The sequence below is a fragment of the Rhopalosiphum padi genome, chromosome 2, assembly GCF_020882245.1.
Source record: "Rhopalosiphum padi isolate XX-2018 chromosome 2, ASM2088224v1, whole genome shotgun sequence".
Taxonomy (NCBI): domain Eukaryota; kingdom Metazoa; phylum Arthropoda; class Insecta; order Hemiptera; family Aphididae; genus Rhopalosiphum; species Rhopalosiphum padi.
Window position 1 is genome coordinate 60,893,225 of NC_083598.1, and position 27,230 is coordinate 60,920,454.

The 27,230-nt window shown below is 28.4% G+C and overlaps 3 protein-coding genes across 5 annotated transcripts; 2 read left to right on the forward strand and 1 right to left on the reverse strand.

Annotated features, from left to right (window-relative positions):
• Positions 1-271: 271 nt before the first annotated feature.
• LOC132919289 (fructose-1,6-bisphosphatase 1-like) lies at positions 272-7,079 on the forward strand. Its single transcript, XM_060980727.1, has 8 exons — positions 272-432; positions 4,247-4,490; positions 4,738-4,882; positions 5,201-5,307; positions 5,967-6,120; positions 6,211-6,348; positions 6,414-6,530; positions 6,609-7,079. Exons 2-8 carry the CDS (start codon positions 4,303-4,305, stop codon positions 6,780-6,782), a joined length of 1,023 nt encoding a protein of 340 aa, XP_060836710.1. The 5' UTR covers positions 272-432; positions 4,247-4,302; the 3' UTR covers positions 6,783-7,079.
• A 2,615-nt stretch (positions 7,080-9,694) lies between these two features.
• LOC132919288 (fructose-1,6-bisphosphatase 1-like) lies at positions 9,695-19,639 on the forward strand. 3 transcript variants are annotated; one of them, XM_060980726.1, is made up of 9 exons: positions 9,708-9,852; positions 10,975-11,050; positions 17,172-17,415; positions 17,674-17,818; positions 18,192-18,298; positions 18,724-18,877; positions 18,962-19,099; positions 19,165-19,281; positions 19,364-19,639. In XM_060980726.1, exons 3-9 carry the CDS (start codon positions 17,228-17,230, stop codon positions 19,541-19,543), a joined length of 1,029 nt encoding a protein of 342 aa, XP_060836709.1. In that variant the 5' UTR covers positions 9,708-9,852; positions 10,975-11,050; positions 17,172-17,227; the 3' UTR covers positions 19,544-19,639. The 3 variants fall into 3 exon arrangements, with proteins under 3 accessions (XP_060836708.1, XP_060836709.1, XP_060836707.1); XM_060980724.1 differs by lacking the exon at positions 10,975-11,050 and adding an exon at positions 16,907-17,006 and having other exon boundaries at positions 9,720-9,852; XM_060980725.1 differs by lacking the exon at positions 10,975-11,050 and having other exon boundaries at positions 9,695-9,852.
• On the reverse strand, positions 19,547-26,240 carry LOC132919287 (nuclear cap-binding protein subunit 1). Its single transcript, XM_060980723.1, has 14 exons — positions 25,908-26,240; positions 24,534-24,631; positions 24,136-24,321; positions 23,852-24,045; positions 23,394-23,787; positions 23,226-23,323; positions 22,899-23,138; positions 22,697-22,834; positions 22,526-22,629; positions 21,609-21,856; positions 21,313-21,491; positions 20,670-20,979; positions 20,496-20,609; positions 19,547-19,888 (listed from the first exon to the last, which is right to left on the reverse strand). The coding sequence occupies exons 1-14, from the start codon at positions 25,948-25,950 to the stop codon at positions 19,775-19,777; spliced, it is 2,460 nt and encodes an 819-aa protein (XP_060836706.1). The 5' UTR covers positions 25,951-26,240; the 3' UTR covers positions 19,547-19,774.
• Positions 26,241-27,230: the final 990 nt, after the last annotated feature.

Consider the following 27,230-nt stretch of genomic DNA (forward strand, 5'->3'; position numbering starts at 1 on the left):
TATATTAATAAACATCGTAATTCGTAATATTAAATATGTCTGTAAGTCACTACTGCTAAATGTCTAATATTTCATGATATTAGACTTTTAAGTCATTATTTACGAACAATTTGCATAATACATCCGATATTATTCATTATACATACGCATACACACGTAATAATATTAGTCTACTATGTAATCTTTGTAAACAAATATAATTGTTTATGCGCACGCACACGCTCCTATTGTGTGCATTTATTCGAAGCGATTACCCTCCCGGTGTTAATTTTATTAATTGTAGATTAATAGTCTCCACTCTCTAAAGTCGCAGAGTTCTTACTAATCAGTCGTTTGCTCATTGGTACGGTGCACTGTCTACTGATTCTTTGCAACAAATTTCAACTTCGAGGATAACAAATTAACAACGCGGTTCTCGTCATAAATCCAAAGGTAAAAACAAGAACAATCTTTTTCAGTTTTATTTTTTCCAAATTTAATGTCTTCTGAATTACGGCCTATGTTTTTTCAGATATATAATAATTAAAAATATAACATAATATACAAAATGCAAATAATTATTATATATTACGGAACTTCATTTTCCTTCCTATTTTTACACTGCAGACTATCTGTAGCATTGTAATCATAATTACCTATAGTAGGCAGGTTAAAAATGTGATTTTTACGGTTTTCATTTAAAAAGGTTGTCACGTTGAACAAATATTCACAATTATAATGCATATTACATAGTATTATTTTATTATATAGAATATTTGATTTAATGAGTAAATTGAGTAATTGAACTATTACAATTCCACATGTTTAACTTTGAACGAGCATCTCTGTGCTTAATTGACCTAAGACGATTACAATCGAATGTCGTTAGGTAAAAATATAATATAATATTCATTATCCGCACTCCGCAGTACCTATAATATCGATTTATTATTGTTATTGTAATATGCTGCTAAACTGACCTTAATTATAATAACGATATTAATATTACACTCCACCATGGTTTAATTCGGTGTTTCCTAATATAATAAGTAATATCTCGTGCACTCGGAGAACCGTAAGTTTCTACACGCTATAAAAAAAGGTATGTACTTAGTAGGTTCCTACACAGCGGAAAAAGATACGTATATACATCGAACTTATACGAGTATTCTACAAACAAAATTAACCATTATGACTATGTCCGAAATAAACCATATAAAATACACATTTTTTACAACTATGAATTATTATACATATTAAAATGTATGACAGTATCATCAGAATGATAACTTATAAATTGAATTATTAAATAAATTGTAATTTTTTTTCAATTATTTAATAATTATTTATAGTAATATACTAATATATGCAAAGCAAGAACTTACATACGTACCTTTTTTTTACTGAGTAGGAATTTACATATGTACCTTTTTTATTGTGTAGGAACTTATATATGTATTTTTGATCAGATATATCTCGTATAGAAATCTATATTCGCTCGTGCACTCCATTAAGGGCTTACGGAAGATCCAAATGTGTAGTAAATAGTAATAGTATTTACAGTAATAGTTATAGTAAGCAGCACACTTAGTAGGGGGGTGAGGCGTGAGGATAAGTATTGAATAATTAAGGGTGTTTAAAGCTGCTTGTTTAAAACTCAAATTTTTGTTTTGTGTGAGAAGGGGGTTTTGCGGGTTGTTGATTTTTTAAGGTATTTTTTAAATGAGCAGCGAGAGATAATAGTTTAGGAATCACTTTTAATCGAATGTGGATAAAATTTTCAATAAAAACGCATATACACTCATAATATAATATGCATAGTCCTAAGGCTAACTAACCTGCTAAACTGCTAATCTAACGGACAGTATACACATACATCTGTATCCTTCGAGTATACAGTAACATACTTTCACACACACATACATACATATATACATACATACATACATACATACTTACAAATAGGTCACAGAACAATTATAATAAAACATTTTTCATAACACTATGATTTTATTAAATCGTATTTTTACAACATTTAATTAATTGTATTTTGTAATATTATTACATATAAATATATAATATAAATAAATAAATATATAATACACATATTTTGTATATTAAAAATTAAAATTAAGTTGGAAAACCACTGATAACACCATGTCACATATATTATAATATAGTATGCATCGTTTGTAGGAAATAATTAGTTATTCCACATAGACCTATTTATATATTTTATGAATTTAAAAGCTATTAATTATGATTAGATATATTGAGTGGTTCACCCAGCACCCGGAATCCGGATACTGATAGTTAGAATTACTATTTGTATTTTGTAATTAATGCATTAGGTAATGAATCTTGAATTTTGGACCATATTATTAATGTTGTTTATGAAATTGTATAATCGACAAAAAAAAAATAAACTATATTATTACTATAATTATTATTACAAACACACTGCTATGACATCTTAATTTTTTAATATACCAAATCGTTAAATCATGGTATATAATATACGTATAGTTTATAATTAATACAATAATGCGATAACTGATAAGTCAAGACAGTCAAGTACATTGTACAATATAGTGATGTACATACATTATAGTACAGTTATAGTATTTAAAAATGTATGAGTATAAAAGTATAATACGGAAAATAAAATAATAATTATAAACATTTACTCAAAAATGATAAATGTTTAGAATTTAAACTTTCATATCTTAGTTACATGAAATATTAAGTAACTATGTTTGCATTTCCGTGTAAATAAACATCACAATAAAATCTGTAGTTTATCAAATCAAATGATATGGTCACTGGCAGCTACCTATATTACTCTAGACTCTAGAATATTATCATTGTACTGTTATAATTTAGCTTGTATAAAAACAAAAAAATGATACCTGTGTAGTGTGTATATTATAAATTATAATACTTTGAAATTGTTGAACATACTCGTGAACGGTTATATTCATACGCGTGGGCAATATGTATGTATTCAAACATGCCATTGAGGGTATTGTTTGGAGATTATTATACCTCAAATGTGGAAAATAATATTATATGATTTTATAATTTTTTAGGTACCTATGTATACTGTAGCACTCATTAATAAACATACATTAAATATCAAATATCATATTATATACATTATTATCGCTTTAAATCAAATAGTCAGTGCATCTATAGCGTACTAAATAAAACTTGAACAATACAATTTATATTAAAGTGAATTTAACTATTATAAAAATAAGAGAAATGAACCGAACCATCGGCGAAAAACTCAATTTACAATCGATTCTTTCTTTCTTTATTTTTTTTATCCTTGCTCCATCAAGCGAGTTCTAAATTAACGTTATTGGTTTATATTGATATGAACTCCAATCGGCTTTTTAAATATATAACATTATAGATAATACATAGATTAACGTAAACTTATGGCCATATTATATCAACTTTATTATTATTTAAGCTGCGCAAAGCTCTAACCAAAGGATCATTAGATAAAAAGTTAGAACGGAAAGTTGGGATGTAAAAGGACTCAGTTGATCTAGTATTGGTGGTAGGAACTCTAAAGCTAATACGGTCAAGAAGTCACGGAACATCAATTTTACTCTGAATTAATTTTTTAATTTCAAAAGGAAGGTACGATCCACAATTAGTCGCCTGTCCTCGAGAGAAAAGAAATTAAGTGCGTCCATGACAGGTTGATATGAATGTTGGGAGAGTTCAATTTTTAGTAAGAAACCGACATAGCTAAAGGAAGCGATTCTGCACTCGTTCAAAAAGTTTTATTTCAGTTTTGAGATAAGGATTTCGAATGGTTGACCCATAGTCGAGAATTGAGCGTATAAAAGCAGAATCAAGGGTTATTATACAAGGTGCTGAGTTAAAATGTTTAGTGTGGCGGCATATGAATCTTATATTATTTACATGCATCGCATTTATAATTATTTAATATTATATAACTAGTATACATTTATAATAACTCAATAGGTATAGTGATTTTCAGCCGAAAAAACAAAGTGAAAAAACATTTAAAACATTAAATTTCGCGATCGACGGTGGGCCTACGAAGGTTTACCACATTTCGCGGTAATATATTATTGTTATATCAATTAAATAAACCCGTTACTAATAACCAAATAACGATAATTTAATGATTAATTATTATACGAATAAATGTACGAGATAATATAGTAATGCGATTGACGATCCCTAACCAAATAATGTGCTATCGAATGTTTTCATATGTATATAGATTATCTCGGCGTACGTCCGGTATCAAAACTACCCCGTTTGAAACCCATCTTTGCGATGTCGGAACAGCAGCAGTACGATCCACCGGCGTTCGATTCCAACTGCATGACGCTCACGCGGTACGTGTTGGCCGAACAGAAAAAAGTGCACGCTGCCACCGGGGACCTGAGCCAACTGTTGACCAGCATTCAGACCGCTGTCAAGGCAGTCAGCTCGGCCGTGCGAAGGGCTGGACTGACAAACCTGTAAGCAATAACCCTGTTTATCTTACTCAAGTGTTGGTGTTGGTCATGTCATCCAATGATCAGTTATAACACAACACTTGTAAATAGAAATTAGACGGAATTCAAAAAAAAAAAACAACGCAATATTAATACTCGAGTTAATTGTGTTAATCGATTTGCCAAACATCATTAATTTGTTACAATACCTGCTCAGTACTTATAAATGATCGTCTTATTCATACTACTTTCTCGTATTGTATACGTATAGGTACGGCATGGACGGGTCCACTAACGTGCAGGGCGAAGACGTCAAAAAGCTGGACGTGCTAAGCAACGAACTGTTCATCAACATGTTGGCATCGTCCTTTACGGTCCACTTGCTGGTCAGCGAAGAAAACGAGACTGTGATAGAGGTACTTTACGCCCTTACCGTGTTGTTTTTATTATTATACATTTTATGTTGTGCCAACAGCCAACAGTGTCATCAGTGTATTTTCTGTGTATATTTACTCGATCTAACGAGGGTATATCTAGGATTCTTGCTAAATAGTAATTTCGGCACGCATAGAAATTGTTTATGTTTTTTCTTCGCAATGTACACAACTCGTTCTTTATATTTTATCAATTACTTTTAATATGCATCAAAGGTGTATTAAAGTTTAAAAAACTGCACTCTAAGTTATGCTATGTGAAACATTCGGTTTTTCAATATTTTCTATTTATGTGTTTAGATTGAGACGGAAAAACGTGGTAAATATATTGTGTGTTTCGACCCTCTGGACGGGTCATCCAATATCGATTGCCTTGTGTCCATCGGTTCAATATTTGGAATATACAAGTACTTACAAACATGATACTATTTATAATTTCATAATATTAATAACTATACTGACGCATAACATACTCAAGGTCCATATTTTACTGATACAAATATAATATTCATTAACAAATGAAAAAGAGACAGTATTTTTGTACGCCTGATTGTGCGTCGTCGACGTTAAGAAATGTTTCGACTAAATAAGCTCTCTGTAAGCCAATACTATCTACGGGTCTTCAGAGGGATTAAATCTTAAGTTTATCCATAAATATATCCCAAAAATTATTTATAGTTATTAAAATCTAACATAATACATACTATTTAATCATAATCATAAACATAAATATATATTGTTGATCTTAATAGTGTAGCATAGGAAAAAAAATAAAAAAAGACAGAACAGTAAAATATTGTCATTCTAATAATATTAGAAAATATTATTAATATTTAAATCATCCCCTTAAAATTAATAAATAATAATAATTTATAATAAATGTGTGCAGTAGAGAGAAATAATTATAACTATTTAATTATTTTAGTTAAGTCAAATCTCTTCGACATAACCTATCTTAATGCTAACTAATAGCTTAACAAATAAAGAAATGGTCATTGTCATATATTACAATAATATTACACAAAAAAATAAACATAATAACAATAACATTACATTTAACTCGCAGGAAAACCAACAATAGCAACGAGACAAATGTAGAAAATGCTTTTCAACCAGGAAGGAACATGGTAGCCGCCGGTTATGCGCTTTACGGCAGCGCAACAATGATGGTGTTGGCGCTGGGCAAAGGGAGAGGAATCAATGGGTTTATGTTGGATCCGGTAAGTTGTCAGGATAATAGAATATATAATAAAATTTGATATCATCATTAGAGTGATTATATTTAAAAAACACCAATCTCATTATAACAGTCGGTTGGTGAGTTTGTGTTGACCGAAAGTAACATCAAAATACCCAGCAAGGGAAACATTTATAGCATCAACGAAGGGTATTCACATTTGTGGGACAAATCCGTAACCGAGTATGTGAGGAGGAAAAAAGATCCACAGGTAATTTTGTGTCATTATGTTTTTATGATTTAATAATTACAATAAATATTTAATGGTTTTTTCAGTGCGGTAAACCTTATGGTGCCAGGTATGTTGGCTCGATGGTTGCGGATGTACACCGTACACTGAAGTATGGAGGTATATTCATGTACCCGGCAACAAAACAATCACCAAACGGCAAGGTATGATTTAAACTATAATAATGTAAATAAAATATTTTTAGTCACCTCGTGAATATAATCGATAATATACTTGACTAGTTACGGCTATTATACGAAGGAAACCCAATGGCTTACATAATCGAAGAGGCAGGTGGCTTAGCGAGCAATGGTAAGATACCCATATTGGACATTCAACCTACAGCTCTTCATCAGAGATGCCCAGTATTTTTAGGTTCCAAAGAAGATGTCAAAGAATATCTAGATATAATATAACTTTAACGCTTACATTTTTCGTAAAAAAAAATATTATACAAAAATTATTGAATACATAATGTTTTAACAATTAATAATTATACAGTAATAATTAGACTTTTTTCTTCTTCTTTAACTAATGCCAATTGTTTTTAAATAATATAGTATTCAAATAAAATCAAAACTGATATTGTTAGACGTATATCAATCATAATGCTTACATTTTTTGTAAGAAATTTATTATACAAAAAAGAATTGAACATAGTATAATGTTATAAATGTTATACAGTAATATAACTTTTTTTTAACTTTTGCCAATTGTCTTACTATTTAAATAGAATTATCACTGATTTTGAGTACAAGTAATTAAACAAACAAATAATATTAAGGTAACCTAAAACATTATATTATGTTATAAGAACACAGATGCACTTAAGAACGAAGAGCTAAAAATTGATGGAACACTTCAAGGATATGTATGTCAAGATCTTGAGTGAAAAGTAATTATTCTTGGGTACTGCTGTAATTCTGCACTTGTTCATGATGCTGAAAACAAAATACAAAATCTCGTAAAACGTGAAGTTAATCAAAACAAATAAAACATACTTGTATATTGAATTAATCAAAATTAGTATATATAGTATATACAGTAACAATAAATAGAAAACAATTAGTGAAAAATTAAAAAAAAAAAAAAAAAAAACAATGATAAATTGATAGTAATTTGAAGGAGATGGAGGAAAGTTAAAGTAATAGTTAGTAAAGACTTAGAATTGTATTAAGCAAACAGATATTTTGAATAAGATTTTATACTAAGTATACTATTTTCCAACTTTTGCAAGTGTTAAATGTATCGTAAGAGGTTATAAATAAAATAGGCAATTTTTTTTATTTTATACTATATTTTTTGTATTTTAATTTTTTTTTTATATATTATTAATATACGATTTTTATCTTTCAGAATAATAATTTCAGACTTTTTGATGAAATTTGATTAATTGTTATAAAATGTTTAATTTACAATAAAAATTACTACTTTTTTCTAATGCAGACATATTAATAGAAATGTATATAAATATATTTTTTGAATCTTTCTGGTTAAATAAGAGTCTACAAATGTTTACGAAATATTCTGGTGATACTACTGATACTATTGTTTATGGTTGTTTCTATTAATTTTTATTTTTTTCTAATTATACGGGGTAAAGACTGTTTTGTGAATTTCAAAATTAAGTTTACATGTTTACAGGTTTGTCTTACAATATAAATAATATATTAGTAAGAAATGTAATTTAAAAAAAGATAATTTTTAATAGAAATCTAATGATCACTTTGTATATTTTTAATTTTCGGACAAAGGAGTTTCGTTTGAATATAAAAAAAAGATACATTTTCTTGCGAATAATTTAACTACTGTATATTCGTTGAACAAAAATTATATAATAAATCATAATTTTCACTATCGAATAAATTAATTTTTTTATAGGAAATTTGCCTATATTACATGTCGATGGTCGTTTCTATCTATTTTTCATTTTACATAATTTTATGGGGATAAAAAGTGTAGTATGTATTTAATGTACTTATTTTATATCTTAGTTTGTATGATTATGGTTATGACGTATTGATGTGCAATATATTTTTAAAAATAAAAATTTCGCAAAACATAATTTTTAATATTAAATTTAATGGAATATTTAACGTAGTTCTAGCCATATTGAATAATTTGTATTTTTCGAGGAAAGAAATGTCGTATGATTTTCAAATTAGGTGTGAATATTTACTGGAATGGCTTGCTTGAAACAACAATAACAAATAAGTTAATTTTTACAAGCGAATAAATTAAATGTTACTATCGAGTATCAAGGTATGCTGCTGATATACCTATTGATAGCTGTTGTATTTCTGTGTATTTTTCATTTTACAATATTTTTTGAGGGAATGGATTAATGTGTGGGTTTTAAAATTAAGCTGAGTGTGCAATATTCGTAAAAAAATATATTAAAAAAAGTTAACATATAATGGAAACCCGTAATTCTGGCCACTTTGTATAATTATGTTTTTAATATATCAAAGGAAGGAGTAGTTCGTTTAGATTTTGAATATAAGTGGCAATGTTAATAGATTAGTGTTTGCTCGCAAAAAAAAAAAAAAAATACAAAAAAAGAAAATTTAATATCGATTTATGCTAGTTGCTTAGGTGGCCGTTTTCAAAAATTTGAATTTTAAATACTTATAAAAAACTAAGAATTTGCTGTTATTCATTTTTGAGTTACAACAAAAACACAAAATCATATTTTTCAAAATCGCCGGAAAAATTACTGTAAATTTATCATTTGAACCTCTCAAAAGTATGAACTACTGCTAGCAAATTGGCCCCTCTCAAAGTTAAAAATGAAACATTATACAGTACATAAATTACAGGTATACAAAAAAAAAAAACAGTGTAAAATCGTCGTGAGTGGAGTGATGAATGTTTTCACTCCACTCACGACCTAAAATATGTCTCAGACCGTAGTATTCTATAATTTTGTTATATAATAATATGTTCATAACATAATACATTGTTCACTACATTTTCATTTTGCCATATACGTAGTATACACCTAAAAAACAAATAAAAATAAACTGTTTTGTTCAGTTATTGCTATTTCTAGACTAGTCTCATCCACGCGTTGTTCAACCACCTCTTCTGTAACATTGTCATTTGGAACGACTGGAACTCACCACCAAATGTAGTTGTTGATTTGTTACCATTTATATTTTTTACGTGTCGTAGATAGCAATACACGTATGCATAATAATAATATTATTCTACTACGTAATCTTTGTAAACAAGTATCTATAGTTGCGCATGCGTGCGCTCACGTTTCCGTGTGTGTGTGTCGTGTGTGTGTGTGTATTTGTTCGTAAGCTATATGACCTTCACGGCGTCTACAAATAGTCTCCACTCCCCACAGTGGCGCAGTCCTCACTCCTCTCCACACTAATCAGTTGTTTGCTTAGTGTCAAGCGATACGCCGCATCGTCTTCAGATTCTTTGCAACAAACTTAAACGTCAATAACAACAGTTCTCGTCGTAAATCCAAAGGTAAGAACAAGACCATTTTTTTAAAGGTTTCCCCTCGCTTTCCCTTTACGACACCGTTGACTTATTGTGGGAGTGACGCTGGAATGCCTCTGGTTGTGTATCCATGAAAATAAAAATCTGTGTAAAATTCGCCAGAAAAATTGTATTGACATCACTGTTTTGTGTGGGATGGAGAGTGGACGATTTTCTTTTTCGTCTTCGCATAGTCGAAACGAAATTGTTTGTTCTGTAGTTCCTAATACCGTCTGCGTTATATGTCTCAAGTCCGATCTAAACAAAGCAAATTAATGTATTCACTTTATATAAATAATAAGCCTAAGAAAAGTTCAAAAATGGCTGATAAGAAAAACTATATAAATAAATGAGGTAGTTAGTGGAAAAAAATGTGCAGCTGTTGGCAATAGTTTTAAAACGTACGACAATGATTACACTTGTAATCACGTCGGTTCCTTAAATTTATGGGTTTTTTTCTCTAGACTCGAATATAATACATATATATATTTAAAAAAACGGCTATTGTAAGTAGGTATCACATTAGTATGCTGTCTAGAAAGTAATAACGCATAATGTATAGCATAAATTGCATAAGTATATATATATATGTTTATAGTCGATTATATTCCTATCTTTTTATGACACAATAATGAAGAAACGAGAAAGAAAAATTGAAGCCTAAAGGTCTGATAAAATCTATCTTATTTTTAATTTCTCCAGTAATATATATGTGTGCACTTTTCTCAATAATGTACAACTAAAAAACTATAATATTATATGATTTGTGTGTACGATTAAATATTATTTAAAAATGGATTTAAAATCATATATCCCGATATTTACGTTTAAATGTCTTATGTGGAATCGAGTAGGTGATGACTGATAGTAATAGTATATTTCCCAACTATAGCAAACACTATTCAGTGCAGAAAACTACAATTGATCATAATTTATAAGATCCAGTATATAACAACGTTTTTTTTTATAGTTTTATTACAGCTTAATATACAAATACTGATCATTTACCTAGTATATTTAACGAAGTCTATATATAATGTTATTAAATAGATGATAAAATGTACATAAAATATTCTTGATTATAAATTATAATTTTATTAACTATTACAGTTCCGCATGCTTTGGCCGTGAACGTACACCCGCGCCACAGTGACCTAAAACCTTTATCACAGTCAAGTGTCGTTGGGTAATAACATAATATAATAATATTCATAATCAGTAAAATATCGGTTTATTATTGTAATATGCCGCTGAACTGATTTTAATTAATAACATTATTACTCTCCATTATGGTTTAATCCAGTGTTTCCGAAAGTAAGCATTATTGCGCACCCCATTGGGAGCTTAAGGAAGATCCAAAGGTGTAATAACAGTACAGCTACGGCCACAATTGGTTGGGGATGCAATATTTATTGGTGTAATTAAAGGGTGTACACTGTTGTCACTTTTGAGCGAATTTAAATTCTCGTAAAATATATTGCACGTTAAAAACGCCCATTTGTATAGCAACGGAAGTTATAATGCGAAAAAAATACAACCATAAGTTCCTACAAGAAAAAAATTATATTGATTCAAATTTCTTTCCTAAATTTATACTTAATACTTAAGACTAACAACTTAAATGTAATTGGTCTAGTTCAAATTTATTTGTTTTTTTTTTGTATTTTATCTTGCAAAAATAAAAGCAAATAAAAAGTTTTGAAGCATGTTGCTTCAAGCAACTTTTAATCGAATGTGGATATTAATAAATGCATATATATTTTCTATACAAATACACGCATCACATACAGCCGCATTGCTTATACCTATTGCTTTGGAATATATGCTAACCATACACTGCTGTCATTGTCCGAAATATAAAATATCATGCATTTATGCTGACAACATACAGTTATACAAATAGCCAAATAGGTCACAGAACCATATGAGTGATCTATAAGAGCATGAAACTGTTTAAAATGATTAAACAATATTTAAAATTGTAAATTGTGTATAAATCCATATTTTTATATAATAGAAAAAATAAGATAATATTTTGCAATTTTGTCGATATACTCGTGTAGTCGTGTAGTTTCAAATGAGTTTAGACAAAAATAACACATTTAAAAAACCACCGATAACATAGTAACACCGATAGTATAGATACTACACGAAACGCTTGTTAGTTTTAACGCTTTAGTTGTCCGCATAGACCTTATATTTTAGTACCTATAATCTATTTTTTTTCTTTATACATGCTTAAAGTTATTTTTCACTATATCAAAAAACAGTTTTTAAAGTAATCAAAACAATGAAACATTATCATGAGCGTTTTCATCAACTGAAAATAAAAAAGAAGTGGAAATAAAATTATATTATTAATGATATTATTGTATAACCTACTTACACATAATCTTTCAAAATTTAAAACTTATAGTAACCAAAAATTATCTAAAAAATCTACCAGTTCTACTCAAAATTCGTAAGCCGGCTAACAATTAACAATTCAGTAAATTTAAAATAAATTCTTTTTACTCCTTGACCTAGGTTCAAACTAATGTGAGAGTGAGATGATGTACGATATGCTTAATTGTGATTGTTTTTGGTCATTATAAAGTGCTTACTTTATGATAATTGTTTACCAAACTGGCCCGCTGAAGAAAAAAGGTTGGGTATCACTAATGAAAATGGTCTATAACTATACAGTAGGTATAATATATGTAAACATATTATATATTATGAAGACTAGCTGACATAATGCTCGTTATAATATATACCACTACAATGTAATATAATTTCATTAAATTGTTGTTCAAGGTGTTCGAAATGAAATCGATAACCTATATATATATATATATAGTTTATAGTTAAATGAAAATCTAATCAGACTTTTAGAGTTTAATGAACACATTCTTACAGAATTATCAGAAATTCGAGCGTGTATGCAATAGCGTCAATGATGTATACAACTTTGTACATACATTGTACAGAGTGATTAATTAAGTGCCATCCATATATAAGATCATCTATATATATAAGTATTCACCGTTTATTTTAATATACCTACTTTATCCAAGCATTTAAATTGTTGTTTTTTATTACTCAGATATAATTATTAATAACACTCATTATGTTTCTTAAGTCCCTAACATATTTAACCTCACACTTGCATAAACATAAAAAAAACTAATCCAGCATTAATATATTACATTATATATGATATACTTTTTTACTTAGCCTTATTTTTATTTATTTGTTGATGAAATTATGTTAAAGAATATTTAATAGAATTATCCTTTAAATTATAACTAGAGATATTTACTGATTCACCTAACGTCGTGGATACATTAAACTTAATATTATGTATATTCAATATGGATATCTAGATATTATATAAGCAATCAATAATCACGTAAATATAGTGCGTTATTGTACTATGAATTTTGGACTATATTATTATAGTTGTTGTTATTTACAAAATTGTTATCAAAAAAAAAAAATATATTAAAAAAAATGCCTACTAAGTATATTATCATTATAATTATTATTATTATAAACATATTTCACTGACATCTTTATACCTTTATAATACGGTTGTACTGTTATAGACTATTATAGTATTCAAGAGTTTATATGTACGAGTATATGTAGAAGAAAATAATTATTAAAAAGATTATAATGTTTAGAGTTCAAGTTTTAATCTTAGTCTAAATTATTACTTATAAAATATTTAATAACAATCTTTGCTTCCGCGTATACTCGTCACTATCAGAATCTATATATATATATATATATATTATAATAGTTTATAAAATCAAACGATATTATGATCACTGGTAGGTAGTTACAGCAGTAATACTCTAGAATAATATGCGCTGTGTCGTTATATCATGGCTAGTATTTAATATTCTTAATAAACTCACGTTATAGGTAATATTGCTGCAGTATATAGGTACTATATTATGTATACATTTTTAAATTTATATAGGAAAGTTATTTCAGGGACTACATAAAGTAGGAATATAGTTTTCAGTTAAGTGATAGTATAATATTCTACAAAACACGCTCCAAAAGAATCTGAAAACTTCTGTTGAAGTTTGAATAAATTCAGAAATTAATAAGCTTGAGAGCTTATGTATATAATATTACATATTTATTATTAATTTATACACAGGCAATATGTATATTACATACATTCACGCGCATTTTTGTTATATATTGTTCGTAAACTGTTTACCAAATAGCACATATTATAGCCTATAGGTACTATGATAAAATAATATGAGGTAAGTAGGTACACTGCAATACACATCGTAGGTAAACATATATTAATAAATATTATATTTTATACAGGCTATGCATTTAGGCGATTTAGCGCCGTGCTAAAAAATCCTAGACAATTGACTTTATATATATAATAGTATATAATATGCAAGCAACTTTCGATATAATAAAAGTTCATAGATGGGTAAGCGACGAAAAAATTTTAGCCACTCCTCACTATTACTCTTCTCTCCAAACTTTTTACTACTCACAATTCACATAAATTATGTAATTCGTAACCTATAGATATTTTATTTATTTATGTATTAGTTTTGATGATGCTTCATTATCCATCACTACTCATCCAAATTACACACCACGTAAATTTAAATATTTATCTGTTTTTGTTTTTATTATTTAATACCTATTTATTTTTGTTATTACGGCTATACGTACATGGATATACTACATAAATTATCAACACGTGTATCAGTATATTTTACGTTCAGTACTTCAGTAGATATATATATATATATAGGTATGAACTAAATTTATAGTAAATAATAATACAGAAAGATTATTTTATTTTATACATATAATTCTTCAAAACGCAACAACGGCGAGTTAAAGGATATTTATTTATACTGCCTAGTACCTATAGAATATTATATTTTAAAATATAGTAATATTAAATTATTTAAATTATAGGAAAAATAATAGGTATAAAGCCAAAGAAAAAACCACTGTAACTTATTAAATTCTTAAGGATAAGAATCGAACTGAATTTACTCCAGTAAATATTCAGATATATTTTTCTAATGCAGCGCTTACGATCATTGTATAAAATATAAATGATGACATCACAATATATAGGTACGTATTTATTTCTCATGTTATGCATACCGTTGTTTTAGCCGTTTCAACGAAAGTGGCAACATTTTATTTTTGGTTTTCCGTAAGCTTTATCTAGTGTTTTTCTTTTGACACAGTTACTCATTATTTGTCAATTTAAAATATTTAATACGTTTTTCATTATCTTATTTAAAACGCTGCCGTAAACTTCACATGTTTTTATCACGGCTCATTTTTAAGATTCTAGAATATATTTTAGAATGTACCTACCTACAATACCAGTCGATATTATTTGCGAATCATTTAAAACCGCCTTCTATTATGTAAACACTTTTCCTTTTTAATTGAATATTTTGATTGTTTAAATTATTAATATTTTTAATAAAATTAAGTTATATACCTACTCAGTTATAGAAATAGAATAAATAAGTATTAAGTACCGCGAAATAGTATACTACATGTTTAATATGAACTTAAATATTAAATATACTCGAATTGTAGTACATATAAGATATGTTGAATAATGAATATACTTTAAGCATTAATTACGTACCCCTATTTAACTGAAACTTGATATTTATAATTAATATAGTTTTATCAAATATATTTTGGGGGCACACATAAATCATGCTGATACGGCGCCCTCTGGCAAATTCACCCCAACGAGCTTTTCTTCTTGTTCTATATAAGACTATAAACATTTTACGATAGCACGAATAACGAATATTCCCGGGAAACGTTACACCCAAGTACCCAACTCTCCATAATGGTGGTATGAAACTACGAACACCAGATCAAGTGTTCTCCAAGATATTGGTTAATCAAACTTTTGTGTACACTGTGCATCGCCAAAATATGGCACTGTTAACAAACACGATAAAAACATTTTTCGGCGAAAAGATCGAGAGAAAATTCATTAACCAATCAATGCATTCTTCAATTATTAATCTTATCTATTATTACCTGTGTTTTTTAAAATCATGTTTTATCACCTTTTTTTTTTTTTTTTGTTAAGAATTTACGTTATGCTTTATTTTCTGTGTTTTTTTATTTTCATGCTCATTAGTATTATTACCAAAATATTATCGGTATTATCACCTTATAATTTTGTGTACATTTAATGCATGTAGCATGTCATCTGTATGAACACTTAATTAAAAAAAAACAGTTTTTGTGATCTTTGGGATAATATAATAATAATACATGAAAATTAGTTGTTCAAAAAAGAATCAATCAACATTTTAACTTTATACGTTCATAAAAAATTATTGTAAATTTGCTCTCAACTTTTTTTTTTAATTTCAATATTCAAATTTATAAGAAATCATTATGCTTTTTTACCAATCATAAATTGTTTATAGATATTTATGAAAAAAAATCAAAATTCTTATTATTTTGAAAAGTACAGAGAATTTTTAATATTGAAATCCTAAAATAACCAAACGATTAAATTCTCTGATAGTTGTCAATGTTGTCATCGTCAAAATTAAAAATTGAAATATTTTTTCTACAATCAAAAGTGACTTCACGCATAAAACAAAAACACGCTTCATCACTGTAAAACCAATACATACCTACATTTATCACTTTGCTCAGAATCCAATATAGGTAATTTATGCCTATAATATGGCGGTATTCTAAGAGGACAGAAAGTCAGAAAACAACTGTAGAAGATACCACACCTAGCATATTTACGTCCATATAATCAAGATTATTTTCGTTAATTTATTAACATTTATCAATAGTTTAAAGATTAAAAAGAATTAAACTATTACTAGAAAAAAAATAAGAGAAAAATTAACTATCAACAAAAAATTAATTCACAATCAATTTTTTTTTTTTTCATCGCTCCATCATGGGAGTTCTAATTGAACGTCGTTATTGACGCCTTTTTAATTATATCTATAGGTATCATTATAACCAGTATAAATGTATAAAAATTGTATAGGTGTCGAGATGCATTGTCAGCCGCGAAAAAATTAAAAATATTTAATAACAGTAAATGTCGCGATCGGCGGTGGGCTTACGGTGGTTTACCACGTTTTGCGGTAATATATTATTATATCGATTAAATAAATCTGTTACTATAATAACCAAATAATGACAATTTAATGATTAATTATTATACGAATAAATGTACGAGATAATTTAGTAATGCGATTGACGATCCCTAACCAAATAATGTGCTATCGAATGTTTTCATATGTATATAGATTATTTCGGCGTACGTCCGGTATCAAAACTACCCCGTTTGAAACCCATCTTTGCGATGTCGGAACAGCAGCAGTACGAGCCACCGGCGTTCGATTCCAACTGCATGACGCTCACGCGGTTCGTGTTGGCCGAACAGAAAAAGGTGCCGTCAGCCACCGGAGATCTGACTCAACTGTTGACCAGCATTCAGACGGCTGTCAAGGCAGTCAGCTCTGCCGTGCGAAGGGCCGGACTGACACACCTGTAAGCAATAACCATGTTTATTTTATTCCAGTGTTGGTCATGTCGTCCAATGATCAGTTTAACACAACACTTTTAAATGAAAATTAGACGGTTTAAAAGTTAACTGAAAAAAAAAACCAAGCCATGTTAATAGTTACCTACTCGAGTTAATTGTGTTAATCGACTTGCCAAACATCATTAATTTGTTACGATACTTACTCAGTACTGATAAATGAGATCGTCTTATTCATACTGTTTTCTCGTGTTGTATACGTATAGGTACGGCATGGACGGGTCCACTAACGTGCAGGGCGAAGACGTCAAAAAACTGGACGTGCTAAGCAACGAACTGTTCATCAACATGTTGGCGTCATCATTTACGGTCCACATGCTGGTCAGCGAAGAAAACGAGACTGTGATAGAGGTACTTTACGCCCTTACAGTGTTGTTGTTTTTATTATTATACATTTTATGTTGTGCCAACAGCCAACAGTGTCATCGACATCAACGTATTTTCTGTGTATATTTACTCGATCTAACGAGTAACGAGGGTATACCTTTATTGGGTTCGTGAGTGGTGAGTCTTTGTAAATAGTGATTTCGGCAGTTCGGCACGCATAGAAGTTGTTAATGTTTTTTTTCACGATATCGCAATGTACACAACTCGTTGTTTATTCATTAATTGGGTACTTTTAACGGGTTTACTTTGTAGTAGCGTTGTTTAAAGTTTAAAATGTTTAAATACTGATCGTCTTCAGAACATCTGATAAGTTTATATTTTTTATATTTATTTTCAGATTGAGACTGAAAAACGCGGTAAATACGTTGTGTGTTTTGACCCTCTGGACGGATCGTCCAACATTGATTGCCTTGTGTCCATCGGTTCAATATTTGGAATATTCAAGTACCTACCTACTCACAATATAAATTATTTTTATATAATATTATTTTATTATTACTTGTCTAATCATTATACTTGTGCTTAACATAATATTATCCACGTGACCGTATCCATTTATTATTATTAATCCTTCTTTCTTGTCATTGACTTTAATTTACTAGGAAAAAGAAACAATATTACAATAAAAGCAAATGTGCTTTTCCTACAGAAGTTATGAAAAGCCATCCGAACTTTGTACATTTTGTTTCTTATTATTAAAATAAAGTGTTTAATGCATACAGGTATTATTATAAAAAAAAATACTCCATACTTTACTGACACACAACAAATTCATAATCAATTCCATACTTAGATCTTTTTCAGGGGGTAGAGGAGGTATTAATAATATTATAATATCATATTAACAATAAAAATTATATAACTTGCAGAAAAACCAACGATAGCAACGAGACAAATGTAGAAAATGCTTTTCAACCAGGAAGGAACATGGTAGCTGCTGGTTATGCGCTTTATGGCAGCGCAACAATGATGGTGTTGGCGCTGGGCAAAGGGAGCGGAGTCAATGGTTTCATGTTAGATCCAGTAAGTTTTCAAGATAATAATGTATACAATACATTTTGATATTATCATAAGAGTGATTCTATTAAAACACAAATCTCATAACAGTCGATTGGTGAGTTTTTGTTGACCGAAAGTAACATCAAAATACCCAGCAAGGGAAACATTTATAGCATCAACGAAGGGTATTCACATTTGTGGGACAAATCAGTAACCGAGTATGTGAGGAGGAAAAAAGATCCACAGGTAATTTTGTGTCTTTATGTTTTTATGATTTAATAATTACAATAAATATTTAATGGTTTTTTCAGTGCGGTAAACCTTATGGTGCCAGGTATGTTGGCTCGATGGTTGCGGATGTACACCGTACAATGAAGTATGGAGGTATATTCATGTACCCGGCAACAAAACAATCACCAAACGGCAAGGTATGATTTAATTAAACTATAATAATGTAAATAACATATTTTTAGTCTCCTGATGAGTATAATTAATAATATACTTTACTAGTTACGGCTATTATACGAAGGAAACCCAATGGCTTACATAATCGAGGAGGCAGGTGGCTTAGCGAGCAATGGTAAGATACCCATACTGGACATTCAACCTACAGCCCTGCATCAGAGAACCCCAGTATTTTTAGGTTCTAAAGAAGATGTCAACGAATTTTTAGAAATATATCAATCATAATGCTTACATTTTTTGTAAGAAATTTATTATACAAAAAAGAATTGAACATATTATAATGTTATAAATGTTATACAGTAATAAAACCTTTTTTTTAACTATTGCCAATTGTCTTACTATTTAAATAGAATCATAACTGATTTTGAGTACAAGTAATTAAACAAACAAATAATATTAAGGTAACCTAAAACATTATATTATGTTGTAAGAATACAAGAACACAAATGCTGGCACTTAAGAACGAAGAGCTAAAAATTGATGGAACACTTCAAGGATATGTATGTCAAGATCTTGAGTGAAAAGTAATCCTTCTAGGGTACTGCTGTATTTCTGCACTTGTTCATGATGCTGAAAACAAAATAAAATGGGAATTTAATTAAAACAAATAAAACACAATTGTACATCAAATTTATCAAGATCAGTATAAACAACAATTACAAATTGATAACAATTATTGTAAAAAAAAGAGGATAGTTGGAAAATAATTGTTATGATTAAAAAGGACTTTGATTTATATTAAGTAAACAGATATATAAAACAACAATTTATCCTAAATATTATTCACCAACTTTTACAAGTGTTTAATATATCTTAGAAGTTATGAATAAAATTAGCTATTTTTGGTTATATTTTTCATATCAAACATACTTAATATATTTTTGATTAAATATTTTAAAATTTAAGATCTACTTAAACAAGTATATTTCTAAGCAGACTAATTTAAATTATTAAAAATTACTTTTGAACATTTTAAATTTCTATTAACATTAAAAATAATTTAAAAATTATAGAAAGTAATATTTTATAAATATAAAAATGTTTAAATATTGCACCAGAATGGGGGAATGTGACCATATAATTAAATATAATAGCTAAGTATTATTAAGAATGTAAGAGTATATTATTTTGTAAGTGAACCTTGAAAGATATATGATATGTGAATTGTTATACTTACAGCTAAAAACACCTGTTGTAGTCGTCCAACAGTGTATTTATACCAATATGTGTCAAATGGTCTATCATCTGTATCACATTTGACTAAATGCTCAGATAATATCATTATGAATCTCTGAAATAGCAAAATACATTAAGTAATACAATACAATTTCTATTTTTCCATACAATATACCTGAAAAACAATCAAAAACAAATTTTTTTGATCAGCCTGTGCCATTTCTAGTTTCTCTTCCATACGTTCAACCATCTCTTCAGTAACATTGTCATCTACATCCATTGGAACTTGACCACCAAATGTAGTTGTCGATTGCCGAGGTTTTGCCTCAGCTTTTTCTGTTTCTGTATCACTGTCGTCTGAACTATTTGATGTTGCTGCAGTTGTTCGTAACTTTTCTCTAGCTTCATTCAATTCTCTGGTCAATCGATCCACATGTCTAGACATCTTATTGATGGTCAATGACAATATCTCCCAAATATACAGCCTAAAAGATTGATGAGTATTAAAAATAAAACTATTTTAAGTAATTGAAGAAAAATTAAACTATAGCTGAGCTCATGAAAAGTGATTATCAAAATCATTGCACGTTTTTTTTTTTAAATATTTTGTTTAACAATGAAAAATAAAAAATGTTTATTGTATAATTTAATCATTGTAAAGACTTGATGGACTATATATTTATTATTTATACCCTCTCAGTATCATAAAATAAATTGTACAATACAAAGAGTCCATGGCACTAACAATATTTAGGATCCACCCATTCACACCAATGAAAAAATTCATGAGCTGTTCAACTTCACTATAAATAGATTACTTGGTAAACTCTGGTATCATTTCTTTTGAAAATATCCAATTTGCCACTGATGAACATTCAATAATCTGTGTCTTTAACATTTTGTCTATAAGTACAGTTAACATTTGCTGATCTGCACACCATAAATCAAATGTACTTCTTAATATTTGCAACTGTCCATCATCAGTTTCTCCTAAGGCCTATATAATTTTAATTCAAAATTATATATATAACTTATGATTTTTTAAATGCAAAAAACTTTTCAGTTCAGAAACAATTTATTCAAACACAGATCATATGAATATAATAATGCATACCTTAAATACACTTATGAACTTTGTGATTGCTGCAAAAGCATGTGAAAAAGACTTGCTGGCTATAAACAACAATGTTTGAACAAAAGCATCAATTTTTGTTGGATTTGAGATGGCAATATCTGCTGGTTCCATGATTTCTCCATTTTCTGACATTAATGGCTCTTTTAATATTTCAAGTACATCTTCAGGAGTTGTTTTATTACGTATTTTAGTAAGTAATGTGTTGGATAAGAACTGACCAGGTAACACTGAAAAATAAAATAAAATAATTAATTTTAACCTTTTGATAGGCAGCGCGCCTACTATGTATTATTACACGAGCAGGCATGTGTCGTACTTTATACTAGAGAATGTTTTTCAAATATATTTAATTACGATGAAAGATAAGTAATTTATTTATTTTTAATACAAATATTGTTTGGAAACATTCTGTTCCTAATCACTATCAAAATTATCGTAATCAATATTCTCATCAGTAAGATTGCTGTCACTTTCTAATTCTCTACAGTTGTTTACTTCTTTGCCAGATAATTCTTGTAACATATGTGCAATATTACTAATATCAGTCATATTAATTTAATCAGTTAACAATTAAAACAATATATAAAGAAAAACAAAAAAGAAAATATTATTTGTATAACAAAAAAATAATATCATGACTAGGTGCGAGACATATTTCGTACGATCAGACGGAATTGACTGAAACATACGTTGATTATAATTTGAAAGACATAAAAAAAGATAACAATTGTTAAGTATTTATAGCAAAAACGTTATTGTGGAATAGGAAAAATTCCAGTAATAATCAGCCTACGTAGATAAAGTTATGTTGATAAATCTATAACTATTGTACAAAATGCGCATAAGCGTCTGCTGATGGGTTAAATATTGTAATAAAAAAAAATTTGAAATCATACTAGATTTTTCAGTTGCATATTTAAACTTTGGTTCAGGTTTCTCTGGTAATAAAGGTTCAAAATCTGGTGGCACAATATCACGCATACGCTCATAAAATGATAATCTAAAAATAACCAATGCAATTTTCAATAATTAATAATTGTTATAATATTAGTACAAGACATGTGTACCTCATGGCTTTCTGAAGGACTTCGCGCACAAATTTTGGTTTTGGGTGTTCTGGATCCAATGCTAAACAATCAGCCCACTCTTGCCAGGACCAACTGAATTTAAAATTGCTTAAATGGTATGCAAACCATGATACAAACCTAAAAAAAAATACATTTGCTTGTTTAAAAGTGGCAAATAAAAGTAAGTAACAATGTAACATACCTATCAAATGCACAGACATGCATGGATTCTATGCGGGAGTATAATATTTCTGTAGTCTGAGCCAGTACAAGTGGCATTGTGTTTGTTGATAATTTAGATAATTCAATAAAGACTGAGCCAAACATTACTTCTAAATACTTTGGTTTGGGCTGGTGGAACATTAAGTTGAATACCACTTCAACGATACAATACTCTAGAGGAACTTTGTTTTTGTGAACAAAGTTCATTAAATTAGTTGCACTAAAAATAAAAATAAATAAATGCATAAATCAAAACACTCTATTAAATAATAAATATATATGTATATAATTTTTTGTTAAATATTACCATTCTTTTCTATTTTTAGAAGACATATCAATGATCTGTTGTAGATGTTCTTCAACTAAAAATCGTTCAATGGAATGAGCGCCAGGCATAATGTGACCCTAAATGTATGTATTGGTTTAAAATATAAAAATGTTATCTAAAAGTATGTGTCATTAATTATTCACTCACATCAGTGACATCTGTATAATCAAACATTCGGTATACAACCCATGGCATTGGATATACACAAGCGTTATGATGGGGAGGTGGCACAATAGGTGGTAAATTATGCTGAAGAGCTTCACACAAAACATTGTCAAACGTTAGGTAAGGTCTTGGTATAATAGTCTCTGTCCAACTGTCGTGTTTCAGTTTTTTAATCTGATTCCACAAACATTCCAAGTACTCTTCCTGAGGATGAGGTACATCTGTGGACCAAATCCGCAGCATATTAACATGCTTTTTTGGACGTTTATTCAAATATACCTCAATAGTTGCCAATAACATTTCAAGAGGTGATTCTCTTTTTTCATATAATTCTCTACCAACCCATGGTAGACATGACATAACGGCATAACAATACCTATTAAAAACAAATACATTAACCATTATAATTGTAATTTTTAGCTATATATTCTTTTACTTACCAATCTTTGCGTACATTAGGAACTCCATCTTCTTTAGTAACATCCAATAAACTACCCATAAGTTGTACAAATGAACTAGCTGATACAACATGACAATTTACCAAATCACCAATGAAACGTAGAACTACTCTAGCTTCATTCCAAGAATTATTTTTTAAACTATCTTTGAAAGAACGTACAATGTTTTCAACAAACTAAATTTTCAAAAAAAAATTATGATTAAAATATAAAACAGTACCTACAATAAGAGTAATATACTATTTTATATTATTAAGTTTTCTTACTTCACCACCAAAATTGTAATTTTTTGCATTTAACAAGCCAACCAATGTTGAATAAATTGTACATTTTTCTGGCATATTAACGGCACATTCTACTAATAATTTTAGTACTTTTTTCTTAAAGTTTTGTATATCACCATCTAGTACACTAGCCAAACCTTCTAAATTACTTTCTATTGTGCTAGTTGTCTGTTTGTAAAAATAAATCAAAAAATGAAATTATTAAAAATATATTGTAAAATAATTAAACAAAATAATTTATAAAAAGTTTTTAAAATATCTAAATATTCTAAACATTTAAATGAATAAACTATAAGCAACAATAAAACTAATTTTACTTCAATATTGCTGATCAAATTTATGTTTAATAAGAAGCTTTATTAATAATTTTTAAAAATTACATTTTCTCCAACTTTAAGAACAAGACTTTCCAATCTATCTTCTAAATCATTACTTTCAGAACCACCACGACGACGCTTTTTATAGCCTCGGTCAGCACCTAAAAATTACAATAAAAACAAATTATTTATTTATGCATAAATAAATAATAAATAATAAATAAATGCTACTTAAAGACATAAATATAAATTAATTTTTATATAATAATAATAAACTACAACAATTAATTTTATATCTATAATTTTTTTAAGATCACAACAGTTTATTGTAATTTCAAGATAAGTAATATTATTTCATAATTTTCTTATGAACATCAATATAAAATATTGGTTGCATACATAAAACATTGTAAGTAGATTGTGTATCATACATAGAAGATAATTTAAATCAAGTCTCTAAATACAGATGTGGTATATCCCAGATTGAACATTTATACTAGTAATCTTAAATAGGTACCTGATTGTATTTAAGACAAGAATAAGAGTGTAAATTAGTCAAATATCAGAGCATTATAAGTGGCATATAGTGAAAATTGTAAACCTGATTTTTTTAGACTTGGTTAAATACACTACATAGTACCTATGTCAAGACAATTATTTTTAAAAACAAAGTAATAATGAAGCTTTAAATGTATTTGATAATAATAGTTTATGTAAATATTCCACGGAAATTATAGATAGATTCAAAATTTTCAAGTCCTAACTTTTTTACTGTATGTTTTATCATTTAAACTAAACAGAATAGTTATTAAATGTCATTATACTATATGTACAGTATGGACCAGTGTCTATACAGTTATAGTATCCTATAGACTATAGGATCTATCAACTATGTATACACCATTTTAGAACCTGTAAAACTAAGTACCACAAATTAGATATTATCATGTACAACAATTTGAACTTTAATATGATTTTTAAGCCATGCAGGTACATTGATCATGTATAATTTGTAAACTTGTATTTTGAACATAAAATTAATGAAACACAGCAGAGCATTTAAATAGTGTTGGTTGAAATGTTGGTACTGATACAAAAACCAACCAAAATGGTTAGGTTATGCACACATAAAGTGTTAACGCATTTACAATTGGTTCAATTGAATTTACAATACTTTTTATATTAAGAAATACACAATCTGTACATATTAGCAAAAAAAGTAAATATGATATATTATCAACTGTTATGAAATAAAAACAAGCATGAGTACTGTGTAAAGGAACCATCTATCAGTGACTAGACTTGAGTTATCGATAAGTTAAGTAATTGTATTTTTATCATTTTTATTTAGAGAGAAGTAAATCATTACACAAGGTTCTCTTTAACACGTTGATGAAACAACGTCAGAAAATGTGAGAAAATTAAAAAATATCTTACCATATAGATCTTCGTAACTGTCGTGGATTCGACGGCGACTCATGTTGCTTTAAAACCACAACGGAGCACAATCAGCAAGTAGAACTGCGGAAAAAGGCTTCCGTAGCTGAAATGTTGGTGAGCAGTACCTAATCAATAGGAACGACTTTTGACTTAACTATAGAATGAACTCAATGAACTAGAGAAGTGAAATATGAATAGTGAACATTAAATTGATACACTCACACAGCAGACAGAACAGAAAATAATGATTGCCGAATAGAAAAAATTAAATACAACGAATACCGATTGCCGATTGGCGAACACAAAACATAAACAATCCGTCGAGAAACGAATTCGAATAGCTGCAAAATGGCCGACTTTGTTATCATTATCTTTATCATATTATATTCATTATCATATATTCCAAATCTAATAAATAATGCATTATTTTATTTATGCAGCTGAAAATATTATACTTAAATTTAATATATTATTGAAATCGTGGAATTGAAGTATAATCAATTTCTATTAAGATTAATCTCTATTAAGTTTTAAAGTATTTTTCAATCATCTTATCAATTGTTTAAATTAATGATAAAAGTACACCGGTAGTTGTAAAATTGTAATCATTAGCCGCTAGATAGCGACTACTAACCTCTGAGAGCTCAAATAGTAGGTACATGTTTAAAATTTAATACATATTAACAAACATACATTTGTATCATATTGGTTTGGGGGGCTATATCTATATTATATAATTTTTCTTTAAAAGTGCCCCGACCGTAAATACATGCTGAATCCGCCCTTGATGCATTAGGTACGTAGTATTATCATGTTTCCTCTAAGATAGGATAATAGTACCTACAAATTATAATAAAAAATATAAATGTATTTAGTTTTTACCAATAATTAACCATATTTTACATCATTAATTATTATTAATGATGCTTTACGACCGAATTAAAATGTATTATTCAGTAATATAATAAATAAAATATATTTAAAAGATTCTAGACAGTACAAAAAATATTGAAAATTATATTAGTACTAAATTACTAATGTATTTCAAACTTTGTGTGACTGCATATACCATTTTTTGAACCCCTTTCCATGGCTCCATTACTATAAAATAAGCTACTGAAAACTGAAGTGTAATATATAATAAAGAAAAAAAATAATTTTTATGCTCGTAATTTATATAATTGTATAATATTATAAAATATTTAATTGTTTCTTCATAATATTTTCTGAGCTGAGTAAAATTAAACAGATAACTTTGAAATTACTTGAGGATTTTATTTGTTTTCTATAAAAAAGTAGTATATAATATTTTGTAAAAAG